The 24,860-nt window shown below is 49.4% G+C and overlaps 1 protein-coding gene across 4 annotated transcripts; it reads left to right on the forward strand.

Annotated features, from left to right (window-relative positions):
• The first annotated feature begins 216 nt into the window (after window positions 1–216).
• Window positions 217–24,719, forward strand: arpc1b (actin related protein 2/3 complex, subunit 1B). Of its 4 annotated transcripts, none has more exons than XR_008757055.1 (11): window positions 217–380; window positions 1,074–1,195; window positions 3,988–4,092; window positions 5,662–5,884; window positions 16,311–16,418; window positions 17,241–17,471; window positions 17,884–17,959; window positions 21,687–21,886; window positions 22,072–22,162; window positions 22,634–24,417; window positions 24,464–24,719. XR_008757055.1 is itself a non-coding variant. In XM_055907198.1 (10 exons), exons 2-10 carry the CDS (start codon window positions 1,132–1,134, stop codon window positions 22,670–22,672), a joined length of 1,137 nt encoding a protein of 378 aa, XP_055763173.1. In that variant the 5' UTR covers window positions 217–380; window positions 1,074–1,131; the 3' UTR covers window positions 22,673–24,719. The 4 variants fall into 4 exon arrangements, 1 of the variants encoding a protein (XP_055763173.1); XR_008757056.1 differs by having other exon boundaries at window positions 22,634–24,375; window positions 24,418–24,719; XR_008757054.1 differs by having other exon boundaries at window positions 22,634–23,516; window positions 23,561–24,719.
• The last annotated feature ends 141 nt before the right edge of the window (window positions 24,720–24,860 follow it).

The following is a 24,860-nucleotide window of genomic DNA, read 5'->3' on the forward strand; positions in this document are numbered from 1 at the left end:
TGTGAATTTTCTATCTTCCTCTCTGTAGAAGCAAGTCTTTTCAACTTCTCTTTTTGCAGAAGTCTCTATTCCCCCCTGCTTTTTTTTGCAGAAGCAAGTTCTTCCTCTACCGCTCCCTTCAGCCCCGTCTCTTTTTTGCAGAAGTTTGTTTTCCCTCCCCCGGCCTCACCCCTCCCTCCCTTCCTGCCCGCCCACCCTGGCCTCACCCCTCCCTCTGTTCCTCTTTTTGCGGAAGCAAGTTTTTCTACCTCCTTCTCGTCTACAGAAGTGTCTGTTCTCTCTCTCTCTCTCCGTCACTCTGTCGGTAGCGTTCGCGTCGACTGGCCAGAGTCCGCGAGCTGTTCTCTCCATTCATCTCTCCTTCCGTATCATCCCTCAGGGTAAGTAGAGTGTTCTCTCGACCGACCGGTCATGTCCAGACATGTCTGGGTGGATCTACTGATAAACACACAACCAGGCAGAAACCTTCTTTTTACAACGCAAAACAATGGAAACTACGAGGAGAAGTTACTAAGGTGACACGTTTTCAACAGTAGTGTAATGAAACAGGCAGGAAGCAGGCCTCGAACCCTCGACCTTCTAGCCCGAAGTCCAGCGCGCTATCGACTGTGGCGCAAAAGCTCCAGCGGCAGAGTCGATATCCGCGTATAAACCCAGGGTCGTTACAGTAGAGAGAGGCCGCAGCTGGAGGGACTTTGTTCCTGCTGTATAGCTGTAGTGACACCGCTGTTCTGTGTGGAGTCAACATGCCTTATTGAAGACGTAGCCGTGACAGACCACTTTAAACAGACAAGTTCCTGTATTACAAGGCTACGTTGATGTAATGTGTTGGTGTTATATACAGTGTGTGACCTGTATCGTTCATTTCATGCCACGGGGGCATTCCTCAGTCTAACACAGCCTAGACCTGACTATGTCTGTATCTCTGACTCTCTGTCAGTCTCTCTCTCTCTCTCTCTCTCTCTCTGTCTCTCTGTCTCTCTGAGGTTTTCAGTTAGACAGTGATTTTAGGACCATTTAAAGTGTGTGTGACGTTGCAGTTTAGTGCAAAAAATATTCTTTTGATTCAACAGGAACTACAGGAGCCTCTCGCTCATCTCACTTTCTGGTTCTGCATTGTCCCGATTGGCTATGGCTTACCACAGCTTCCTGCTCGAGCCAATCAGCTGCCACTCCTGGAACAAGGACCGGACCCGTGAGTAGAACACCCTCTCTGATTGGTCAATAGGACTTCCTCCCTACAGAAGTAGATTCACTAGTGGAAATCCAACTCGGATGGTGTTGAACAGACTCACAAAGCTGAGTTGTAGTGAAGTTAATTTGACTTTCATTACAGATAGACAACCTATTGAAACACACACACACACACACACACGCGCCAAACTAACTGACATTGATCCAAGTTAAAAAACAAAAACAGGCTTAAGTTGAGTGAGTCTGACGGAGGACTGTGATTGGCTCCCATGTGGCTGGAGGTATTTCCTGTTGTAGAGAGAGAGGGGGGGGGGGGGGGTGTTCACACACTGGGTCTCTCAGTAGAGAAATGTCTCAGTGTTCTACAGAGGAAACTAACTCCATATTTGGTTTGTTTCGATCTGAGTCTTGGGTTTCTGCTCAAAGTGGATGGTCTGGGCAGAGCACGCGCACACACACACACACACACGCGCGCACGCACAACCGCAACCACAACCACAGCGTGTGTGAGTCATACATACAGGAACAGGAGGTGAACGGACGCTTTCAACTCTGACACGAGAGAAACACGAGAGAAACGCACTGAGAGGCCCGGAGACACAGACGCAGACAGACACGAGAGAAACGCACTGAGAGGCACGGAGACACAGACGCAGACAGACACGAGAGAAACGCACTGAGACGCAGACGCAGACAGACACGAGAGAAACGCACTGAGACGCAGACGCAGACAGACACGAGAGAAACGCACTGAGACACAGACGCAGACAGACACGAGAGAAACGCACTGAGACGCAGACGCAGACAGACACGAGAGAAACGCACTGAGACGCAGACGCAGACAGACACGAGAGAAACGCACTGAGAGGCCCGGAGACACAGACGCAGACAGACACGAGAGAAACGCACTGAGACGCAGACGCAGACAGACACGAGAGAAACGCACTGAGACGCAGACGCAGACAGACACGAGAGAAACGCACTGAGAGGCCCGGAGACACAGACGCAGACAGACACGAGAGAAACGCACTGAGAGGCACTGAGACACAGACGCAGACAGACACGAGAGAAACGCACTGAGACGCAGACGCAGACAGACACGAGAGAAACGCACTGAGACGCAGACGCAGACAGACACGAGAGAAACGCACTGAGAGGCCCGGAGACACAGACGCAGACAGACACGAGAGAAACGCACTGAGAGGCACGGAGACACAGACGCAGACAGACACGAGAGAAACGCACTGAGACGCAGAGGCAGACAGACACGAGAGAAACGCACTGAGACGCAGACGCAGACAGACACGAGAGAAACGCACTGAGACGCAGACGCAGACAGACACGAGAGAAACGCACTGAGACGCAGACGCAGACAGACACGAGAGAAACGCACTGAGAGGCACGGAGACACAGACGCAGACAGACACGAGAGAAAAGCACTGAGAGGCAGACAGACACGCTGAGAGACGTCGACAGAGAGACACAGACAGAGACACACACATAGATGCTGAGAGAGGAGTGTGACCTTGCTTCCCACGCTATACTGTTGCAAACACACAAACACACTCCCTCACACTACCACTCACTCACACTCCCTCACTCACTAACACACTCACTCACTCCCTCACACTACCACTCACACTCACTCACACGAACCAACAGCCCTCTGATATATATATTGTGATATCTCCCTGTAGAGATTGATCTGATGATATATATATTGTGATATCTCCCTGTAGAGATTGATCTGATGATATATATAGAGTGAAATCTCCCTGTAGAGATTGATCTGATGATATATATAGTGTGATATCTCCCTGTAGAGATTGATCTGATGATATATAGTGTGATATCTCCCTGTAGAGATTGATCTGATGATATATATAGTGTGATATCTCCCTGTAGAGATTGATCTGATGATATATATAGTGTGATATCTCCCTGTAGAGATTGATCTGATATATAGTGTGATATCTCCCTGTAGAGATTGATCTGATGATATATATAGAGTGATATCTCCCTGTAGAGATTGATCTGATGATATATATATTGTGATATCTCCCTGTAGAGATTGATCTGATGATATATATAATGTATTCTCTCCCTGTAGAGATTGATCTGATGATATATATAGTGTGATATCTCCCTGTAGAGATTGATCTGATGATATATATAGTGATATCTCCCTGTAGAAATTGATCTGATGATAAATAGTGTGATATCTCCCTGTAGAGATTGATCTGATATATATAGTGTGATATCTCCCTGTAGAGATTGATCTGATGATATATATAGTGATATCTCCCTGTAGAAATTGATCTGATATATATAGTGTGATATCTCCCTGTAGAGATTGATCTGATATATATAGTGTGATATCTCCCTGTAGAGATTGATCTGATATATATAGTGTGATATCTCCCTGTAGAGATTGATCTGATGATATATATAGTGTGATATCTCCCTGTAGAGATTGATCTGATGATATATATAGTGTGATATCTCCCTGTAGAGATTGATCTGATGATATATATAGTGTGATATCTCCCTGTAGAGATTGATCTGATGATATATATAGTGTGATATCTCCCTGTAGAGATTGATCTGATGATATATATAGTGTGATATCTCCATGTAGAGATTGATCTGATATATATAGTGTGATATCTCCCTGTAGAGATTGATCTGATATATATAGTGTGATATCTCCATGTAGAGATTGATCTGATATATATAGTGTGATATCTCCCTGTAGAGATTGATCTGATGATATATTGTGATATCTCCCTGTAGAGATTGCTCTGTGTCCCAACAACCATGATGTCCACATCTATAAGAAGGATGGGACCAAGTGGACCAAGATACATGAACTGAAGGAGCACAACGGACAGGTCACAGGTGAGACACGTTTCAGAAGCATGTATTAGAGAGTTCTTGTTTCTGGCCCTGTTCTCCCTCTATATGACAGACAGTAACTCTATATATGTCCCCCCTCCCAGACAGTAACTCTATATGTCCCCCCCCTCCCCCTCCCAGACAGTAACTCTATATATCCCCTCCCCTCCCCCTCCCAGACAGTAACTCTATATGTCCCCCCCCCTCCCAGACAGTAACTCTATATGTCCCCCCCCCTCCCAGACAGTAACTCTATATGTCCCCCCCTCCCAGACAGTAACTCTATATATGTCCCCCCCCCCCTCCCAGACAGTAACTCTATATGTCCCCCCCCCCTCCCAGACAGTAACTCTATGTCCCCCCCCCCTCCCAGACAGTAACTCTATATGACCCCCCCCCTCCCAGACAGTAACTCTATATGTCCCCCCCCCCTCCCAGACAGTAACTCTATATGTCCCCCCCCCCTCCCAGACAGTAATTCTATGTCCCCCCCCCCTCCCAGACAGTAACTCTATATGTCCCCCCCCTCCCAGACAGTAACTCTATATGTCCCCCCCTCCCAGACAGTACTCTATATGTCCCCCCCCTCCCAGACAGTAACTCTATGTCCCCCCCCCCCCATCTCTCCAGGTATAGACTGGGCTCCAGACAGTAACTCTATGTCGTCCCCCCCCCCCCCCCCCATCTCTCCAGGTATAGACTGGGCTCCAGACAGTAACTCTATATCCTCCCATCTCTCCAGGTATAGACTGGGCTCCAGACAGTAACTCTATATCCTCCCATCTCTCCAGGTATAGACTGGGCTCCAGACAGTAACTCTATCCTCCCATCTCTCCAGGTATAGACTGGGCTCCAGACAGTAACTCTATCCTCCCATCTCTCCAGGTATAGACTGGGCTCCAGACAGTAACTCTATATCCTCCCATCTCTCCAGGTATAGACTGGGCTCCAGACAGTAACTCTATATGCCCCTCCCATCTCTCCAGGTATAGACTGGGCTCCAGACAGTAACTCTATATCCTCCCATCTCTCCAGGTATAGACTGGGCTCCAGACAGTAACTCTATATCCTCCCATCTCTCCAGGTATAGACTGGGCTCCAGACAGTAACTCTATATCCTCCCATCTCTCCAGGTATAGACTGGGCTCCAGACAGTAACTCTATATCCTCCCATCTCTCCAGGTATAGACTGGGCTCCAGACAGTAACTCTATGTCCCCATCTCTCCAGGTATAGACTGGGCTCCAGACAGTAACTCTATATCCTCCCATCTCTCCAGGTATAGACTGGGCTCCAGACAGTAACTCTATATCCTCCCATCTCTCCAGGTATAGACTGGGCTCCAGACAGTAACTCTATATCCTCCCATCTCTCCAGGTATAGACTGGGCTCCAGACAGTAACTCTATATCCTCCCATCTCTCCAGGTATAGACTGGGCTCCAGACAGTAACTCTATATCCTCCCATCTCTCCAGGTATAGACTGGGCTCCAGACAGTAACTCTATATCCTCCCATCTCTCCAGGTATAGACTGGGCTCCAGACAGTAACTCTATATCCTCCCATCTCTCCAGGTATAGACTGGGCTCCAGACAGTAACCGTATCGTGACCTGTGGGACGGATCGTAACGCGTACGTCTGGTCTCTGAAAGGGGAGGTCTGGAAGCCCACGCTGGTCATCCTCCGTATCAACCGGGCTGCTCGCTGTGTCAGCTGGTCTCCCAGGGAGAACAAGTTTGCTGTGGGCAGCGGATCACGCCTCATATCCATCTGCTACTTCGAACAGGAGAATGACTGGTGAGGACTAGACAGGACTGGCTTTAACTATATCTGCTATAGAGAACAGGAGAATGACTGGTGAGGACTAGACAGGACTGGCTTTAACTATATCTGTTATAGAGAACAGGAGAATGACTGGTGAGGACTAGACAGGACTGGCTTTAACTATATCTGTTATAGAGAACAGGAGAATGACTGGTGAGGACTAGACAGGACTGGCTTTAACTATATCTGTTATAGAGAACAGGAGAATGACTGGTGAGGACTAGACAGGACTGGCTTTAACTATATCTGTTATAGAGAACAGGAGAATGACTGGTGAGGACTAGACAGGACTGGCTTTAACTATATCTGTTATAGAGAAACTGCCTGGGTTTCAGCCTTGTTCCCTGTCCTATGTAACAGGCTGTATCCTACATACCATCCTAGTCCCTGTCCTATGTAACAGGCTGTATCCTAGTCCCTGTCCTATGTAACAGGCTGCATCCTAGTCCCTGTCCTATGTAACAGGCTGTATCCTAGTCCCTGTCCTATGTAACAGGCTGCATCCTAGTCCCTGTCCTATGTAACAGGCTGTATCCTAGTCCCTGTCCTATGTAACAGGCTGTATCCTAGTCCCTGTCCTATGTAACAGGCTGTATCCTAGTCCCTGTCCTATGTAACAGGCTGTATCCTAGTCCCTGTCCTATGTAACAGGCTGCATCCTAGTCCCTGTCCTATGTAACAGGCTGTATCCTAGTCCCTGTCCTATGTAACAGGCTGTATCCTAGTCCCTGTCCTATGTAACAGGCTGCATCCTAGTCCCTGTCCTATGTAACAGGCTGTATCCTACATACCATCCTAGTCCCTGTCCTATGTAACAGGCTGCATCCTAGATCCTAGTCCCTGTCCTATGTAACAGGCTGCATCCTAGTCCCTGTCCTATGTAACAGGCTGTATCCTAGTCCCTGTCCTATGTAACAGGCTGTATCCTAGTCCCTGTCCTATGTAACAGGCTGCATCCTAGTCCCTGTCCTATGTAACAGGCTGTATCCTAGTCCCTGTCCCATGTAACAGGCTGTATCCTAGTCCCTGTCCTATGTAACAGGCTGTATCCTAGTCCCTGTCCTATGTAACAGGCTGTATCCTAGTCCCTGTCCTATGTAACAGGCTGTATCCTAGTCCCTGTCCTATGTAACAGGCTGTATCCTAGTCCCTGTCCTATGTAACAGGCTCCATCCTAGTCCCTGTCCTATGTAACAGGCTCCATCCTAGTCCCTGTCCTATGTAACAGGCTGTATCCTAGTCCCTGTCCTATGTAACAGGCTGTATCCTAGTCCCTGTCCTATGTAACAGGCTGTATCCTAGTCCCTGTCCTATGTAACAGGCTGTATCCTAGTCCCTGTCCTATGTAACAGGCTCCATCCTAGTCCCTGTCCTATGTAACAGGCTGTATCCTAGTCCCTGTCCTATGTAACAGGCTCCATCCTAGTCCCTGTCCTATGTAACAGGCTGTATCCTAGTCCCTGTCCTATGTAACAGGCTGTATCCTACATACCATCCTAGTCCCTGTCCTATGTAACAGGCTGTATCCTAGTCCCTGTCCTATGTAACAGGCTGTATCCTAGTCCCTGTCCTATGTAACAGGCTGCATCCTAGTCCCTGTCCTATGTAACAGGCTGTATCCTAGTCCCTGTCCTATGTAACAGGCTGTATCCTAGTCCCTGTCCTATGTAACAGGCTGTATCCTAGTCCCTGTCCTATGTAACAGGCTGTATCCTACATACCATCCTAGTCCCTGTCCTATGTAACAGGCTGTATCCTAGTCCCTGTCCTATGTAACAGGCTGTATCCTAGTCCCTGTCCTATGTAACAGGCTGCATCCTAGTCCCTGTCCTATGTAACAGGCTGTATCCTAGTCCCTGTCCTATGTAACAGGCTGCATCCTAGTCCCTGTCCTATGTAACAGGCTGTATCCTAGTCCCTGTCCTATGTAACAGGCTGTATCCTAGTCCCTGTCCTATGTAACAGGCTGCATCCTAGTCCCTGTCCTATGTAACAGGCTCCATCCTAGTCCCCTGTCCTATGTAACAGGCTGCATCCTAGATCCTAGTCCCTGTCCTATGTAACAGGCTGTATCCTAGTCCCTGTCCTATGTAACAGGCTGCATCCTAGTCCCTGTCCTATGTAACAGGCTGCATCCTAGTCCCTGTCCTATGTAACAGGCTGTATCCTACATACCATCCTAGTCCCTGTCCTATGTAACAGGCTCCATCCTAGATCCTAGTCCCTGTCCTATGTAACAGGCTGTATCCTAGTCCCTGTCCTATGTAACAGGCTCCATCCTAGTCCCCTGTCCTATGTAACAGGCTGCATCCTAGTCCCTGTCCTATGTAACAGGCTGTATCCTACATACCATCCTAGTCCCTGTCCTATGTAACAGGCTGTATCCTAGTCCCTGTCCTATGTAACAGGCTGTATCCTACATACCATCCTAGTCCCTGTCCTATGTAACAGGCTGTATCCTACATACCATCCTAGTCCCTGTCCTATGTAACAGGCTGTATCCTAGTCCCTGTCCTATGTAACAGGCTGTATCCTAGTCCCTGTCCTATGTAACAGGCTGTATCCTAGTCCCTGTCCTATGTAACAGGCTGCATCCTAGATCCTAGTCCCTGTCCTATGTAACAGGCTGTATCCTAGTCCCTGTCCTATGTAACAGGCTGTATCCTAGTCCCTGTCCTATGTAACAGGCTGTATCCTAGTCCCTGTCCTATGTAACAGGCTGTATCCTACATACCATCCTAGTCCCTGTCCTATGTAACAGGCTCCATCCTAGATCCTAGTCCCCTGTCCTATGTAACAGGCTGCATCCTACATACCATCCTAGTCCCTGTCCTATGTAACAGGCTGTATCCTAGTCCCCTGTCCTATGTAACAGGCTGCATCCTAGTCCCTGTCCTATGTAACAGGCTGCATCCTAGTCCCTGTCCTATGTAACAGGCTGCATCCTAGTCCCTGTCCTATGTAACAGGCTGCATCCTAGTCCCTGTCCTATGTAACAGGCTGTATCCTAGTCCCTGTCCTATGTAACAGGCTGTATCCTAGTCCCTGTCCTATGTAACAGGCTGTATCCTAGTCCCTGTCCTATGTAACAGGCTGCATCCTAGTCCCTGTCCTATGTAACAGGCTGTATCCTAGTCCCTGTCCTATGTAACAGGCTGCATCCTAGTCCCTGTCCTATGTAACAGGCTGTATCCTAGTCACTGTCCTATGTAACAGGCTGTATCCTAGTCCCTGTCCTATGTAACAGGCTCCATCCTAGTCCCTGTCCTATGTAACAGGCTGTATCCTAGTCCCTGTCCTATGTAACAGGCTGCATCCTAGTCCCTGTCCTATGTAACAGGCTGTATCCTAGTCCCTGTCCTATGTAACAGGCTGTATCCTAGTCCCTGTCCTATGTAACAGGCTGTATCCTAGTCCCTGTCCCATGTAACAGGCTGTATCCTAGTCCCTGTCCTATGTAACAGGCTGTATCCTAGTCCCTGTCCTATGTAACAGGCTGCATCCTAGATCCTAGTCCCCTGTCCTATGTAACAGGCTGTATCCTAGTCCCTGTCCTATGTAACAGGCTGTATCCTAGTCCCTGTCCTATGTAACAGGCTGTATCCTAGTCCCTGTCCTATGTAACAGGCTGCATCCTAGTCCCTGTCCTATGTAACAGGCTGCATCCTACATACCATCCTAGTCCCTGTCCTATGTAACAGGCTCCATCCTAGATCCTAGTCCCTGTCCTATGTAACAGGCTCCATCCTACATACCATCCTAGTCCCTGTCCTATGTAACAGGCTGTATCCTAGTCCCTGTCCTATGTAACAGGCTGTATCCTAGTCCCCTGTCCTATGTAACAGGCTGTATCCTAGTCCCTGTCCTATGTAACAGGCTCCATCCTAGTCCCTGTCCTATGTAACAGGCTGTATCCTAGTCCCTGTCCTATGTAACAGGCTGTATCCTAGTCCCTGTCCTATGTAACAGGCTCCATCCTAGTCCCTGTCCTATGTAACAGGCTGTATCCTAGTCCCTGTCCTATGTAACAGGCTGTATCCTAGTCCCTGTCCTATGTAACAGGCTGTATCCTAGTCCCTGTCCTATGTAACAGGCTCCATCCTAGTCCCTGTCCTATGTAACAGGCTGCATCCTAGTCCCTGTCCTATGTAACAGGCTGTATCCTAGTCCCTGTCCTATGTAACAGGCTGTATCCTAGTCCCCTGTCCTATGTAACAGGCTGCATCCTAGTCCCTGTCCTATGTAACAGGCTGTATCCTAGTCCCTGTCCCATGTAACAGGCTGCATCCTAGTCCCTGTCCTATGTAACAGGCTGTATCCTAGTCCCTGTCCTATGTAACAGGCTGTATCCTAGTCCCTGTCCTATGTAACAGGCTGTATCCTACATACCATCCTAGTCCCTGTTCTATGTAACAGGCTGTATCCTAGTCCCTGTCCTATGTAACAGGCTGTATCCTAGTCCCTGTCCTATGTAACAGGCTGTATCCTAGTCCCTGTTCTATGTAACAGGCTGTATCCTAGTCCCTGTCCTATGTAACAGGCTGTATCCTAGTCCCTGTCCTATGTAACAGGCTCCATCCTAGTCCCTGTCCTATGTAACAGGCTGTATCCTAGTCCCTGTCCTATGTAACAGGCTGCATCCTAGTCCCCTGTCCCATGTAACAGGCTCCATCCTACATACCATCCTAGTCCCTGTCCTATGTAACAGGCTGTATCCTAGTCCCTGTCCTATGTAACAGGCTGTATCCTAGTCCCTGTCCTATGTAACAGGCTGCATCCAAGTCCCTGTCCTATGTAACAGGCTGTATCCTAGTCCCTGTCCTATGTAACAGGCTGTATCCTAGTCCCTGTCCTATGTAACAGGCTGTATCCTAGTACCTGTCCTATGTAACAGGCTGTATCCTAGTCCCTGTCCTATGTAACAGGCTGTATCCTAGTCCCTGTCCTATGTAACAGGCTGTATCCTAGTCCCTGTCCTATGTAACAGGCTGCATCCTAGTCCCTGTCCCATGTAACAGGCTGTATCCTAGTCCCTGTCCTATGTAACAGGCTGTATCCTAGTCCCTGTCCTATGTAACAGGCTGCATCCTAGTCCCTGTCCTATGTAACAGGCTGCATCCTAGTCCCTGTCCTATGTAACAGGCTGTATCCTAGTCCCTGTCCTATGTAACAGGCTGCATCCTACATACCATCCTAGTCCCTGTCCTATGTAACAGGCTGTATCCTAGTCCCTGTCCTATGTAACAGGCTCCATCCTAGTCCCTGTCCTATGTAACAGGCTCCATCCTAGTCCCTGTCCTATGTAACAGGCTGTATCCTAGTCCCTGTCCTATGTAACAGGCTGTATCCTAGTCCCTGTCCTATGTAACAGGCTGCATCCTAGTCCCTGTCCTATGTAACAGGCTGCATCCTAGTCCCTGTCCTATGTAACAGGCTGTATCCTAGTCCCTGTCCTATGTAACAGGCTGTATCCTAGTCCCTGTCCTATGTAACAGGCTGCATCCTAGTCCCTGTCCTATGTAACAGGCTGTATCCTAGTCCCTGTCCTATGTAACAGGCTGTATCCTAGATCCTAGTCCCTGTCCTATGTAACAGGCTGTATCCTAGTCCCTGTCCTATGTAACAGGCTGTATCCTAGTCCCTGTCCTATGTAACAGGCTGCATCCTAGTCCCTGTCCTATGTAACAGGCTGCATCCTAGTCCCTGTCCTATGTAACAGGCTGTATCCTACATACCATCCTAGTCCCCTGTCCTATGTAACAGGCTGCATCCTAGTCCCTGTCCTATGTAACAGGCTGTATCCTAGTCCCTGTCCTATGTAACAGGCTGTATCCTAGTCCCTGTCCTATGTAACAGGCTCCATCCTAGTCCCTGTCCTATGTAACAGGCTGTATCCTAGTCCCTGTCCTATGTAACAGGCTGTATCCTAGTCCCCTGTCCTATGTAACAGGCTGTATCCTAGTCCCTGTCCTATGTAACAGGCTGTATCCTAGTCCCTGTCCTATGTAACAGGCTGTATCCTAGTCCCTGTCCTATGTAACAGGCTGTATCCTAGTCCCTGTCCTATGTAACAGGCTGTATCCTAGTCCCTGTCCTATGTAACAGGCTGTATCCTAGTCCCTGTCCTATGTAACAGGCTGTATCCTAGTCCCTGTCCTATGTAACAGGCTGTATCCTAGTCCCTGTCCTATGTAACAGGCTGTATCCTAGTCCCTGTCCTATGTAACAGGCTGCATCCTAGTCCCTGTCCTATGTAACAGGCTGCATCCTAGTCCCTGTCCTATGTAACAGGCTGTATCCTAGTCCCTGTCCCATGTAACAGGCTGTATCCTAGTCCCTGTCCTATGTAACAGGCTCCATCCTAGTCCCTGTCCTATGTAACAGGCTCCATCCTAGTCCCTGTCCTATGTAACAGGCTGTATCCTAGTCCCTGTCCTATGTAACAGGCTGCATCCTACATACCATCCTAGTCCCTGTCCTATGTAACAGGCTGCATCCTAGATCCTAGTCCCTGTCCTATGTAACAGGCTGTATCCTAGTCCCTGTCCTATGTAACAGGCTGTATCCTAGTCCCTGTCCTATGTAACAGGCTGTATCCTAGTCCCTGTCCTATGTAACAGGCTGTATCCTAGTCCCTGTCCTATGTAACAGGCTGTATCCTAGTCCCTGTCCTATGTAACAGGCTGTATCCTAGTCCCTGTCCTATGTAACAGGCTGCATCCTAGTCCCTGTCCTATGTAACAGGCTGTATCCTAGTCCCTGTCCTATGTAACAGGCTGTATCCTAGTCCCTGTCCTATGTAACAGGCTGTATCCTAGTCCCCTGTCCTATGTAACAGGCTCCATCCTAGTCCCTGTCCTATGTAACAGGCTGTATCCTAGTCCCTGTCCTATGTAACAGGCTGCATCCTAGTCCCTGTCCTATGTAACAGGCTGCATCCTAGATCCTAGTCCCTGTCCTATGTAACAGGCTGTATCCTAGTCCCCTGTCCTATGTAACAGGCTGTATCCTAGTCCCTGTCCTATGTAACAGGCTGTATCCTAGTCCCTGTCCTATGTAACAGGCTGTATCCTAGTCCCTGTCCTATGTAACAGGCTGTATCCTAGATCCTAGTCCCTGTCCTATGTAACAGGCTGTATCCTAGTCCCTGTCCTATGTAACAGGCTCCATCCTAGTCCCTGTCCTATGTAACAGGCTGTATCCTAGATACCATCCTAGTCCCTGTCCTATGTAACAGGCTGTATCCTAGTCCCTGTCCTATGTAACAGGCTGTATCCTAGTCCCTGTCCTATGTAACAGGCTGTATCCTAGTCCCTGTCCTATGTAACAGGCTGTATCCTAGTCCCTGTCCTATGTAACAGGCTGTATCCTAGTCCCTGTCCTATGTAACAGGCTGCATCCTAGTCCCTGTCCTATGTAACAGGCTGCATCCTAGTCCCTGTCCTATGTAACAGGCTGTATCCTAGTCCCTGTCCTATGTAACAGGCTGCATCCTAGATACCATCCTAGTCCCTGTCCTATGTAACAGGCTGCATCCTAGTCCCTGTCCTATGTAACAGGCTGCATCCTAGATACCATCCTAGTCCCTGTCCTATGTAACAGGCTGTATCCTAGTCCCTGTCCTATGTAACAGGCTCCATCCTAGTCCCTGTTCTATGTAACAGGCTGCATCCTAGATACCATCCTAGTCCCTGTCCTTTGTAACAGGCTGTATCCTAGATCCTAGTCCCTGTCCTATGTAACAGGCTGCATCCTAGTCCCTGTCCTATGTAACAGGCTGTATCCTAGTCCCTGTCCTATGTAACAGGCTGTATCCTAGTCCCTGTCCTATGTAACAGGCTCCATCCTAGTCCCTGTTCTATGTAACAGGCTGCATCCTAGATACCATCCTAGTCCCTGTCCTATGTAACAGGCTGTATCCTAGATCCTAGTCCCTGTCCTATGTAACAGGCTGCATCCTAGTCCCTGTCCTATGTAACAGGCTGTATCCTAGTCCCTGTCCTATGTAACAGGCTGTATCCTAGTCCCTGTCCTATGTAACAGGCTCCATCCTAGTCCCTGTCCTATGTAACAGGCTGCATCCTAGTCCCTGTCCTATGTAACAGGCTGTATCCTAGTCCCTGTCCTATGTAACAGGCTGCATCCTAGTCCCTGTCCTATGTAACAGGCTCCATCCTAGTCCCTGTCCTATGTAACAGGCTGTATCCTAGTCCCTGTCCTATGTAACAGGCTCCATCCTAGTCCCTGTCCTATGTAACAGGCTGTATCCTAGTCCCTGTCCTATGTAACAGGCTGTATCCTAGTCCCTGTCCTATGTAACAGGCTCCATCCTAGTCCCTGTCCTATGTAACAGGCTGCATCCTAGTCCCTGTCCTATGTAACAGGCTGCATCCTAGTCCCTGTCCTATGTAACAGGCTGTATCCTAGTCCCTGTCCTATGTAACAGGCTGTATCCTAGTCCCTGTCCTATGTAACAGGCTGCATCCTAGTCCCTGTCCTATGTAACAGGCTGTATCCTAGATCCTAGTCCCTGTCCTATGTAACAGGCTCCATCCTAGTCCCTGTCCTATGTAACAGGCTGTATCCTAGTCCCTGTCCTATGTAACAGGCTCCATCCTAGTCCCTGTCCTATGTAACAGGCTGTATCCTAGATCCTAGTCCCTGTCCTATGTAACAGGCTGTATCCTAGTCCCTGTCCTATGTAACAGGCTGTATCCTAGTCCCTGTCCTATGTAACAGGCTGTATCCTAGTCCCTGTCCTATGTAAAAGGCTGTATCCTAGTCCCTGTCCTATGTAACAGGCTGTATCCTAGTCCCTGTCCTATGTAACAGGCTCCATCCTAGTCCCTGTCCTATGTAACAGGCTGTATCCTACATACCATCCTAGTCCCTGTCCTATGTAACAGGCTGCATCCTACATACCATCCTAGTCCCTGTCCTATGTAACAGGCTGCATCCTAGTCCCTGTCCTATGTAACAGGCTGTATCCTAGTCCCTGTCCTATGTAACAGGCTGTATCCTAGTCCCTGTCCTATGTAACAGGCTGCATCCTAGTCCCTGTTCTATGTAACAGGCTGCATCCTAGATCCTAGTCCCTGTCCTATGTAACAGGCTGCATCCTAGATACCATCCTAGTCCCTGTCCTATGTAACAGGCTGTATCCTAGATCCTAGTCCCTGTCCTATGTAACAGGCTGCATCCTAGTCCCTGTCCTATGTAACAGGCTGTATCCTAGTCCCTGTCCTATGTAACAGGCTGTATCCTAGTCCCTGTCCTATGTAACAGGCTGTATCCTAGTCCCTGTCCTATGTAACAGGCTGCATCCTAGTCCCTGTCCTATGTAACAGGCTCCATCCTAGTCCCTGTCCTATGTAACAGGCTGTATCCTAGTCCCTGTCCTATGTAGCAGGCTGTATCCTAGTCCCTGTCCTATGTAACAGGCTGCATCCTAGATCCTAGTCCCTGTCCTATGTAACAGGCTGTATCCTAGTCCCTGTCCTATGTAACAGGCTGTATCCTAGTCCCTGTCCTATGTAACAGGCTGTATCCTAGTCCCTGTCCTATGTAACAGGCTGTATCCTAGCCCCCTGTCCTATGTAACAGGCTGTATCCTAGTCCCTGTCCTATGTAACAGGCTGTATCCTAGTCCCTGTCCTATGTAACAGGCTGTATCCTAGTCCCTGTCCTATGTAACAGGCTGTATCCTAGTCCCTGTCCTATGTAACAGGCTGTATCCTAGTCCCTGTCCTATGTAACAGGCTGCATCCTAGTCCCTGTCCTATGTAACAGGCTCCATCCTAGTCCCTGTCCTATGTAACAGGCTGTATCCTAGTCCCTGTCCTATGTAACAGGCTGTATCCTAGATCCTAGTCCCTGTCCTATGTAACAGGCTGTATCCTAGTCCCTGTCCTATGTAACAGGCTGTATCCTAGTCCCTGTCCTATGTAACAGGCTGTATCCTAGTCCCTGTCCTATGTAAAAGGCTGTATCCTAGTCCCTGTCCTATGTAACAGGCTGTATCCTAGTCCCTGTCCTATGTAACAGGCTGTATCCTAGTCCCTGTCCTATGTAACAGGCTGCATCCTACATACCATCCTAGTCCCTGTCCTATGTAACAGGCTGCATCCTAGTCCCTGTCCTATGTAACAGGCTGTATCCTAGTCCCTGTCCTATGTAACAGGCTCCATCCTAGTCCCTGTCCTATGTAACAGGCTGCATCCTAGTCCCTGTCCTATGTAACAGGCTGTATCCTAGTCCCTGTCCTATGTAGCAGGCTGTATCCTAGTCCCTGTCCTATGTAACAGGCTCCATCCTAGTCCCTGTCCTATGTAACAGGCTGTATCCTAGTCCCCTGTCCTACACGGTACCTTCAACCACGTTTCATCCCTGTTATTCCCAGGTGGGTCTGTAAGCACATCAAGAAGCCGATCCGTTCCACCGTCCTCAGTCTGGACTGGCATCCTAACAACGTGCTGCTGGCGGCTGGATCCTGTGACTTCAAATGCAGGTAGAGAGAGAGAGACCGTCAGAGACCATGTTTCAACCTCATCAGTAGAGAGAGAGACCGTCAGAGACCATGTTTCAACCTCATCAGTAGAGAGACAGACCGTCAGAGACCATGTTTCAACCTCATCAGTAGAGAGAGAGACCGTCAGAGACCATGTTTCAACCTCATCAGTAGAGACAGACCGTCAGAGACCATGTTTCAACCTCCTCAGTAGAGAGACAGACCGTCAGAGACCATGTTTCAACCTCATCAGTAGAGAGAGAGACCGTCAGAGACCATGTTTCAACCTCATCAGTAGAGACAGACCGTCAGAGACCATGTTTCAACCTCATCAGTAGAGAGAGAGACCGTCAGAGACCATGTTTCAACCTCATCAGTAGAGAGACAGACCGTCAGAGACCGTGTTTCAACCTCATCAGTAGAGAGACAGACCGTCAGAGACCATGTTTCAACCTCATCAGTAGAGAGACAGACCGTCAGAGACCATGTTTCAACCTCATCAGTAGAGAGAGAGACCGTCAGAGACCATGTTTCAACCTCATCAGTAGAGAGACAGACCGTCAGAGACCATGTTTCAACCTCATCAGTAGAGAGACAGACCGTCAGAGACCATGTTTCAACCTCATCAGTAGAGAGACAGACCGTCAGAGACCATGTTTCAACCTCATCAGTAGAGAGACAGACCGTCAGAGACCATGTTTCAACCTCATCAGTAGAGAGAGAGACCGTCAGAGACCATGTTTCAACCATACTTCAAGAGTGAAATCACTTGAATCATTCACCTCTCCTCTCTAATCTAGTCTAGTTAATTCTCTCCCTCAGGGTGTTCTCAGCCTACATCAAGGAGGTGGAGGAGAAGCCCGGCCCCACAGTCTGGGGGTCCAAGATGCCCTTTGGGGAGGTGCTGTTTGAGTCTGGGCTCCCTGGGGGGGCTGGAGAGGGGGCAGGAGGGGGATGGGTCCACGGGGTCTGTTTCTCCCACAGCGGGAACCGCCTGGCCTGGACGTCACATGACTCTACTGTGGCGGTCGCAGAGGGAGGCAAGACCAGCACGTAAGGAGAGAGAACACTGACCTCTGTGTGTATTCTGGGATCAGCAGTCTGATCTCTCTGTGTGTATTCTGGTGTCAGCAGTCTGATCTCTCTGTGTGTATTCTGGGATCAGCAGTCTGATCTCTCTGTGTGTGTTCTGGGATCAGCAGTCTGATCTCTCTGTGTGTATTCTAGGATCAGCAGTCTGATCTCTCTGTGTGTATTCTAGGATCAGCAGTCTGATCTCTCTGTGTGTATTCTAGGATCAGCAGTCTGATCTCTCTGTGTGTATTCTAGGATCAGCAGTCTGATCTCTCTGTGTGTGTTCTGGGATCAGCAGTCTGATCTCCCTGTGTGTGTTCTGGTATCAGCAGTCTAATCTCTCTGTGTGTATTCTAGGATCAGAAGTCTGATCTCTCTGTGTGTATTCTAGGATCAGCAGTCTGAGCTCTGAGACCCTTCCTCTGCTGTGTGTCAGCTTTATCACTGAAAACAGCCTGGTGGCCGCTGTGAGTACACACACACACACACACACTCAAATACAGCACACACTTCCCCTCTCTCTCCCCTGTGTCTGTCTCACTGTGTCTCCTCTCTCCTGTGTCTGTCTCACTGTGTCTCCTCTCTCCTGTGTCTGTCTCACTGTGTCTCCTCTCTCCTGTGTCTGTCTCACTGTGTCTCCTCTCTCCTGTGTCTGTCTCACTGTGTCTCCTCTCTCCTGTGTCTGTCTCACTGTGTCTCCTCTCTCTCTCTCTCTCCCTGTCTCAGTGTGTGTCTCTCTTGTCTCACTGTGTGTCTCTCTCCTCTCCTGTCTCACTGTGTCTCCTCTCTCTCTCTCCCTGTCTCACTGTGTCTCCTCTCTCTCTCTCTCTCTCCTGTCTCACTTTGTCTCCTCTCTCTCCTGTCTCACTGTGTCTCCTCTCTCTCTCTCCCTGTCCCACTGTGTCTCCTCTCTCTCCCTGTCTCACTGTGTCTCCTCTCTCCTGTGTCTGTCTCACTGTGTCTCCTCTCTCTCTCTCTCTCCCTGTCTCAGTGTGTGTCTCTCCTGTCTCACTGTGTGTCTCTCTCCTCTCTCTCCTGTCTCACTGTGTCTCCTCTCTCTCTCTCCCTGTCTCACTGTGTCTCCTCTCTCTCTCTCTCTCTCCTGTCTCACTTTGTCTCCTCTCTCTCCTGTCTCACTGTGTCTCCCCTCTCTCTCTCCCTGTCTCACAGTGTCTCCTCTCTCTCTCTCTCTCCTGTCTCACTGTGTCTCCTCTCTCTCTCTCCCTGTCTCACTGTGTCTCCTCTCTCTCTCTCTCTCTCTCCTGTCTCACTGTCTCCTCTCTCTCCTGTCTCACTGTCTCCTCTCTCTCCTGTCTCACTGTGTCTCCTCTCTCTCTCCCTGTCTCACTGTGTCTCCTCTCTCTCCCTGTCTCACTGTGTCTCCTCTCTCTCCCTGTCTCACTGTGTCTCCTCTCTCCCTGTCTCACTGTGTCTCCTCTCTCCTGTGTCTGTCTCACTGTGTCTCCTCTCTCTCTCTCTCTCCCTGTCTCAGTGTGTGTCTCTCTCCTCTCTCTCCTGTCTCACTGTGTCTCCTCTCTCTCTCCCTGTCTCACTGTGTCTCCTCTCTCTCTCTCCCTGTCTCACTGTGTCTCCTCTCTCTCTCTCTCTCTCTCTCCTGTCTCACTGTCTCCTCTCTCTCCTGTCTCACTGTGTCTCCTCTCTCTCTCTCTCTCTCTCCTGTCTCACTGTCTCCTCTCTCTCCTGTCTCACTGTCTCCTCTCTCTCCTGTCTCACTGTGTCTCCTCTCTCTCTCCCTGTCTCACTGTGTCTCCTCTCTCTCCCTGTCTCACTGTGTCTCCTCTCTCCTGTGTCTGTCTCACTGTGTCTCCTCTCTCCTGTGTCTGTCTCACTGTGTCTCCTCTCTCTCTCTCTCTCTCTCCCTGTCTCAGTGTGTGTCTCTCTCCTCTCTCTCCTGTCTCACTGTGTCTCCTCTCTCTCTCTCTCTCTCCTGTCTCACTTTGTCTCCTCTCTCTCCTGTCTCACTGTGTCTCCTCTCTCTCTCCTGTCTCACTGTGTCTCCTCTCTCTCTCTCCCTGTCTCACTGTGTCTCCCCTCTCTCTCTCTCCCTGTCTCACTGTGTCTCCTCTCTCTCTCTCTCTCCTGTCTCACTGTGTCTCCTCTCTCTCTCTCCCTGTCTCACTGTGTCTCCTCTCTCTCTCTCCCTGTCTCACTGTGTCTCCTCTCTCTCCTGTCTCACTGTGTCTCCTCTCTCTCTCCCTATCTCACTGTGTCTCCTCTCTCTCTCTCCCTGTCTCACTGTGTCTCCTCTCTCTCTCTCCCTGTCTCACTGTGTCTCCTCTCTCTCTCTCCCTGTCTCACTGTGTCTCCTCTCTCTCTCTCCCTGTCTCACTGTGTCTCCTCTCTCTCTCTCCCTGTCTCACTGTGTCTCCTCTCTCTCTCTCCCTGTCTCACTGTGTCTCCTCTCTCTCTCTCCCTGTCTCACTGTGTCTCCTCTCTCTCTCTCCCTGTCTCACTGTGTCTCCTCTCTCTCTCTCCCTGTCTCACTGTGTCTACTCTCTCTCTCTCCCTGTCTCACTGTGTCTCCTCTCTCTCTCTCCCTGTCTCACTGTGTCTCCTCTCTCTCTCTCCCTGTCTCACTGTGTCTCCTCTCTCTCTCTCTCTCTCCTGTCTCACTTTGTCTCCTCTCTCTCCTGTCTCACTGTGTCTCCCCTCTCTCTCTCCCTGTCTCACAGTGTCTCCTCTCTCTCTCTCTCTCCTGTCTCACTGTGTCTCCTCTCTCTCTCTCCCTGTCTCACTGTGTCTCCTCTCTCTCTCTCTCTCTCTCCTGTCTCACTGTCTCCTCTCTCTCCTGTCTCACTGTCTCCTCTCTCTCCTGTCTCACTGTGTCTCCTCTCTCTCTCCCTGTCTCACTGTGTCTCCTCTCTCTCCCTGTCTCACTGTGTCTCCTCTCTCTCCCTGTCTCACTGTGTCTCCTCTCTCCCTGTCTCACTGTGTCTCCTCTCTCCTGTGTCTGTCTCACTGTGTCTCCTCTCTCTCTCTCTCTCCCTGTCTCAGTGTGTGTCTCTCTCCTCTCTCTCCTGTCTCACTGTGTCTCCTCTCTCTCTCCCTGTCTCACTGTGTCTCCTCTCTCTCTCTCCCTGTCTCACTGTGTCTCCTCTCTCTCTCTCTCTCTCTCTCCTGTCTCACTGTCTCCTCTCTCTCCTGTCTCACTGTGTCTCCTCTCTCTCTCTCTCTCTCTCCTGTCTCACTGTCTCCTCTCTCTCCTGTCTCACTGTCTCCTCTCTCTCCTGTCTCACTGTGTCTCCTCTCTCTCTCCCTGTCTCACTGTGTCTCCTCTCTCTCCCTGTCTCACTGTGTCTCCTCTCTCCTGTGTCTGTCTCACTGTGTCTCCTCTCTCCTGTGTCTGTCTCACTGTGTCTCCTCTCTCTCTCTCTCTCTCTCCCTGTCTCAGTGTGTGTCTCTCTCCTCTCTCTCCTGTCTCACTGTGTCTCCTCTCTCTCTCTCTCTCTCCTGTCTCACTTTGTCTCCTCTCTCTCCTGTCTCACTGTGTCTCCTCTCTCTCTCCTGTCTCACTGTGTCTCCTCTCTCTCTCTCCCTGTCTCACTGTGTCTCCCCTCTCTCTCTCTCCCTGTCTCACTGTGTCTCCTCTCTCTCTCTCTCTCCTGTCTCACTGTGTCTCCTCTCTCTCTCTCCCTGTCTCACTGTGTCTCCTCTCTCTCTCTCCCTGTCTCACTGTGTCTCCTCTCTCTCCTGTCTCACTGTGTCTCCTCTCTCTCTCCCTATCTCACTGTGTCTCCTCTCTCTCTCTCCCTGTCTCACTGTGTCTCCTCTCTCTCTCTCCCTGTCTCACTGTGTCTCCTCTCTCTCTCTCCCTGTCTCACTGTGTCTCCTCTCTCTCTCTCCCTGTCTCACTGTGTCTCCTCTCTCTCTCTCCCTGTCTCACTGTGTCTCCTCTCTCTCTCTCCCTGTCTCACTGTGTCTCCTCTCTCTCTCTCCCTGTCTCACTGTGTCTCCTCTCTCTCTCTCCCTGTCTCACTGTGTCTCCTCTCTCTCTCTCCCTGTCTCACTGTGTCTACTCTCTCTCTCTCCCTGTCTCACTGTGTCTCCTCTCTCTCTCTCCCTGTCTCACTGTGTCTCCTCTCTCTCTCTCCCTGTCTCACTGTGTCTCCTCTCTCCCTGTCTCACTGTGTCTCCTCTCTCCTGTGTCTGTCTCACTGTGTCTCCTCTCTCTAGGGCCATGACTGCTACCCGGTGCTGTTTGTATATGACGGTGCTGCGGGCTCAGTAACGTTCGGCGGGAAGCTGGACGTTCCCAAGCAGACGTCTCAGAGAGGGATCAGCGCCAGGGAACGCTTCCAGAACCTGGACCGCCGAGCGACCTCGTCCGAGACCACCGAGCAGGGACTGGAGAGTCTGCACAAGAACAGCATCAGGTGGGCTGGTGGGGGGGTCCTAATGACTTAGTGTCTGTCTGGGGCTGGGGGGGGGGGGGTCCTAATGACTTAGTGTCTGTCTGGGGCTGGGGCTGGGGGGGGGGGGGGGGTCCTAATGACTTAGTGTCTGTCTGTCTGTCTCCTTCCTTCCTTCCTTCCTTCCTAACGGTCTCTTTGTATTCCAGTCAGATCTCTGTGCTGGAGGGAGGAAAGAGTAAGTGTTCCAAGTTCTGTACCACTGGGATGGACGGAGGGATGGTCACATGGGACGTCAAGGTACACACACACTACACACACACACTACACACACACACACTACACACACACACACACACAACACACACTACACTACACACCACTACACTACACACCACTACACTACACACACTACACTACACACACTACACACACACACACTACACTACACACACACACACACACATTACCTACGATACACACACACACACCACTACACACACTACACACCACTACACACACACACTACACTACACTACACACACTACACACACACACACTACACACACACACACACATTACCTACGCTACACACACACACACACACTACGCACACACACATGACCTACGCTACACAAACAGACTACACACTACACACACACACAGGCTGACAAGTTACTGTAGTTGTACCTTATCGCCGTCGTCATGACATGTGGAATAGTTGTGCAGTGAGCCATGAAGAGCTGTCTAAATATGTTCTTCTGTTCCCAGAGTCTGGAGTCTGCCATGAAGGATCTCAAGATAGTCTGATACTATGGCCCTCTGTCGACCAGCCGACCAGCCGACCAGCCGACCAGCCGACCAGCCGGGATATGAAGACATCTCACCTCTTTGCCTTTCTGCTTCTCTGCTGCTGGAGACATCTGCTTCTTTGTCTAGTAGTGCACTAGGTAGACCAGGACCTATAGGACTCTGGTCAAAAGTAGTGCACTAGGTAGACCAGGACCTATAGGACTCTGGTCAAAAGTAGTGCACTAGGTAGACCAGGACCTATAGGACTCTGGTCAAAAGTAGTGCACTAGGTAGACCAGGACCTATAGGACTCTGGTCAAAAGTAGTGCACTAGGTAGACCAGGACCTATAGGACTCTGGTCAAAAGTAGTGCACTAGGTAGACCAGGACCTATAGGACTCTGGTCAAAAGTAGTGCACTAGGTAGACCAGGACCCATAGGACTCTGGTCAAAAGTAGTGCACTAGGTAGACCAGGACCCATAGGACTCTGGTCAAAAGTAGTGCACTAGGTAGACCAGGACCCATAGGACTCTGGTCAAAAGTAGTGCACTAGGTAGACCAGGACCCATAGGACTCTGGCCAAAAGTAGTGCACTAGGTAGACCAGGACCCATAGGACTCTGGTCAAAAGTAGTGCACTAGGTAGACCAGGACCCATAGGACTCTGGTCAAAAGTAGTGCACTAGGTAGACCAGGACCCATAGGACTCTGGTCAAAAGTAGTGCACTAGGTAGACCAGGACCCATAGGACTCTGGTCAAAAGTAGTGCACTAGGTAGACCAGGACCTATAGGACTCTGGTCAAAAGTAGTGCACTAGGTAGACCAGGACCTATAGGACTCTGGTCAAAAGTAGTGCACTAGGTAGACCAGGACCCATAGGACTTTGGTCAAAAGTAGTGCACTAGGTAGACCAGGACCCATAGGACTCTGGTCAAAAGTAGTGCACTAGGTAGACCAGGACCCATAGGACTCTGGTCAAAAGTAGTGCACTAGGTAGACCAGGACCCATAGGACTCTGGTCAAAAGTAGTGCACTAGGTAAACCAGGACCCATAGGACTCTGGTCAAAAGTAGTGCACTAGGTAGACCAGGACCTATAGGACTCTGGTCAAAAGTAGTGCACTAGGTAGACCAGGACCCATAGGACTCTGGTCAAAAGTAGTGCACTAGGTAGACCAGGACCCATAGGACTCTGGTCAAAAGTAGTGCACTAGGTAGACCAGGACCCATAGGACTCTACCAGGGTATAGGAGACCATTTGGGACACATCTTAGTTTTTTATTCTATCTTCTTTGTTCTAGAATCCAGGAAATGCTTGTGAGCGATGTTCTTCTGTTCCGTCAGGTGTTCTTCTGTTCCATCAGGTGTTCTGTGCTGATAGTTGTACCTGGACATACATGCTGTGCTCTAATATACGGGACGATTCTGGAATTAGTTGACATGGGTTTTGTTTTGGTGTTCACACATGTATGTTTTGGATTTACAGCACAGGACCAAGAAAAGAAATACATCTAAACTGAGATTTTTCACTTCAATTTTTTTCAAAATAAATAGAATGGACTAACCCTTACAAAAAATAGATGACAGTTTTTGACAGTGCAGTAAGTGCAGTCGACTGTGGTATTTTGGACGTAGTAATTTCAGAATAACTGCAGTTAGACCGCAATCTTTTTTTGTAACGGAAATGATTTAGAGTTCGAATTACTTTTGATTGGAGGCAGGTGATTAGTTTACTGATGTATTATATCTGTGGTAAGTTGCAGGTGATTAGTTTACTGTGTGATGTATTATGTCTGTGGTAAGTTGCAGGTGCCTACAGGGTTAAAACAAAATGCCATTCAACCAGTTTTGAAAAGAGGAAACAGGACATTCTGCTCCAATGAACTCCGTTATCAAGTGCCGATATATTAGAGCGCAACTGTAGCTATAGGACTTATTATAACAGGACGCCTCAGAGGAACGCTACAGCAGGTATTTATATAATCATAAAGAAAGCCACGCAGCAGTACCTGTTAAATGCTTATGCTGGTCATAATGTGCATTTAATAAATGATTTACTATCATAGACGGTTTGTGCGTGTGTGTCTGTCCCAAGTGTTTGATAAGACTGATCTGACGTCAACTAGCAAGTGTTATGAAAATGTCGAGACACGCCGAGTTTCAGACCGCAGTTTTATATAAACTCATCACGTAAATCATTCAGACA

The sequence above is a fragment of the Salvelinus fontinalis genome, chromosome 40, assembly GCF_029448725.1.
Source record: "Salvelinus fontinalis isolate EN_2023a chromosome 40, ASM2944872v1, whole genome shotgun sequence".
Classification (NCBI taxonomy): domain Eukaryota; kingdom Metazoa; phylum Chordata; class Actinopteri; order Salmoniformes; family Salmonidae; genus Salvelinus; species Salvelinus fontinalis.

Bases quoted from the DNA above. Each gene is read 5' to 3' on its own strand.
- arpc1b (XM_055907198.1), top strand. From the start codon at position 1,132: ATGGCTTACCACAGCTTCCTGCTCGAGCCAATCAGCTGCCACTCCTGG. The intron at 21,887-22,071 runs GTGGGCTGGTGG...TTTGTATTCCAG, and splicing joins CTGCACAAGAACAGCATCAG to TCAGATCTCTGTGCTGGAGG. The intron at 22,163-22,633 runs GTACACACACAC...TTCTGTTCCCAG, and splicing joins TGGTCACATGGGACGTCAAG to AGTCTGGAGTCTGCCATGAA.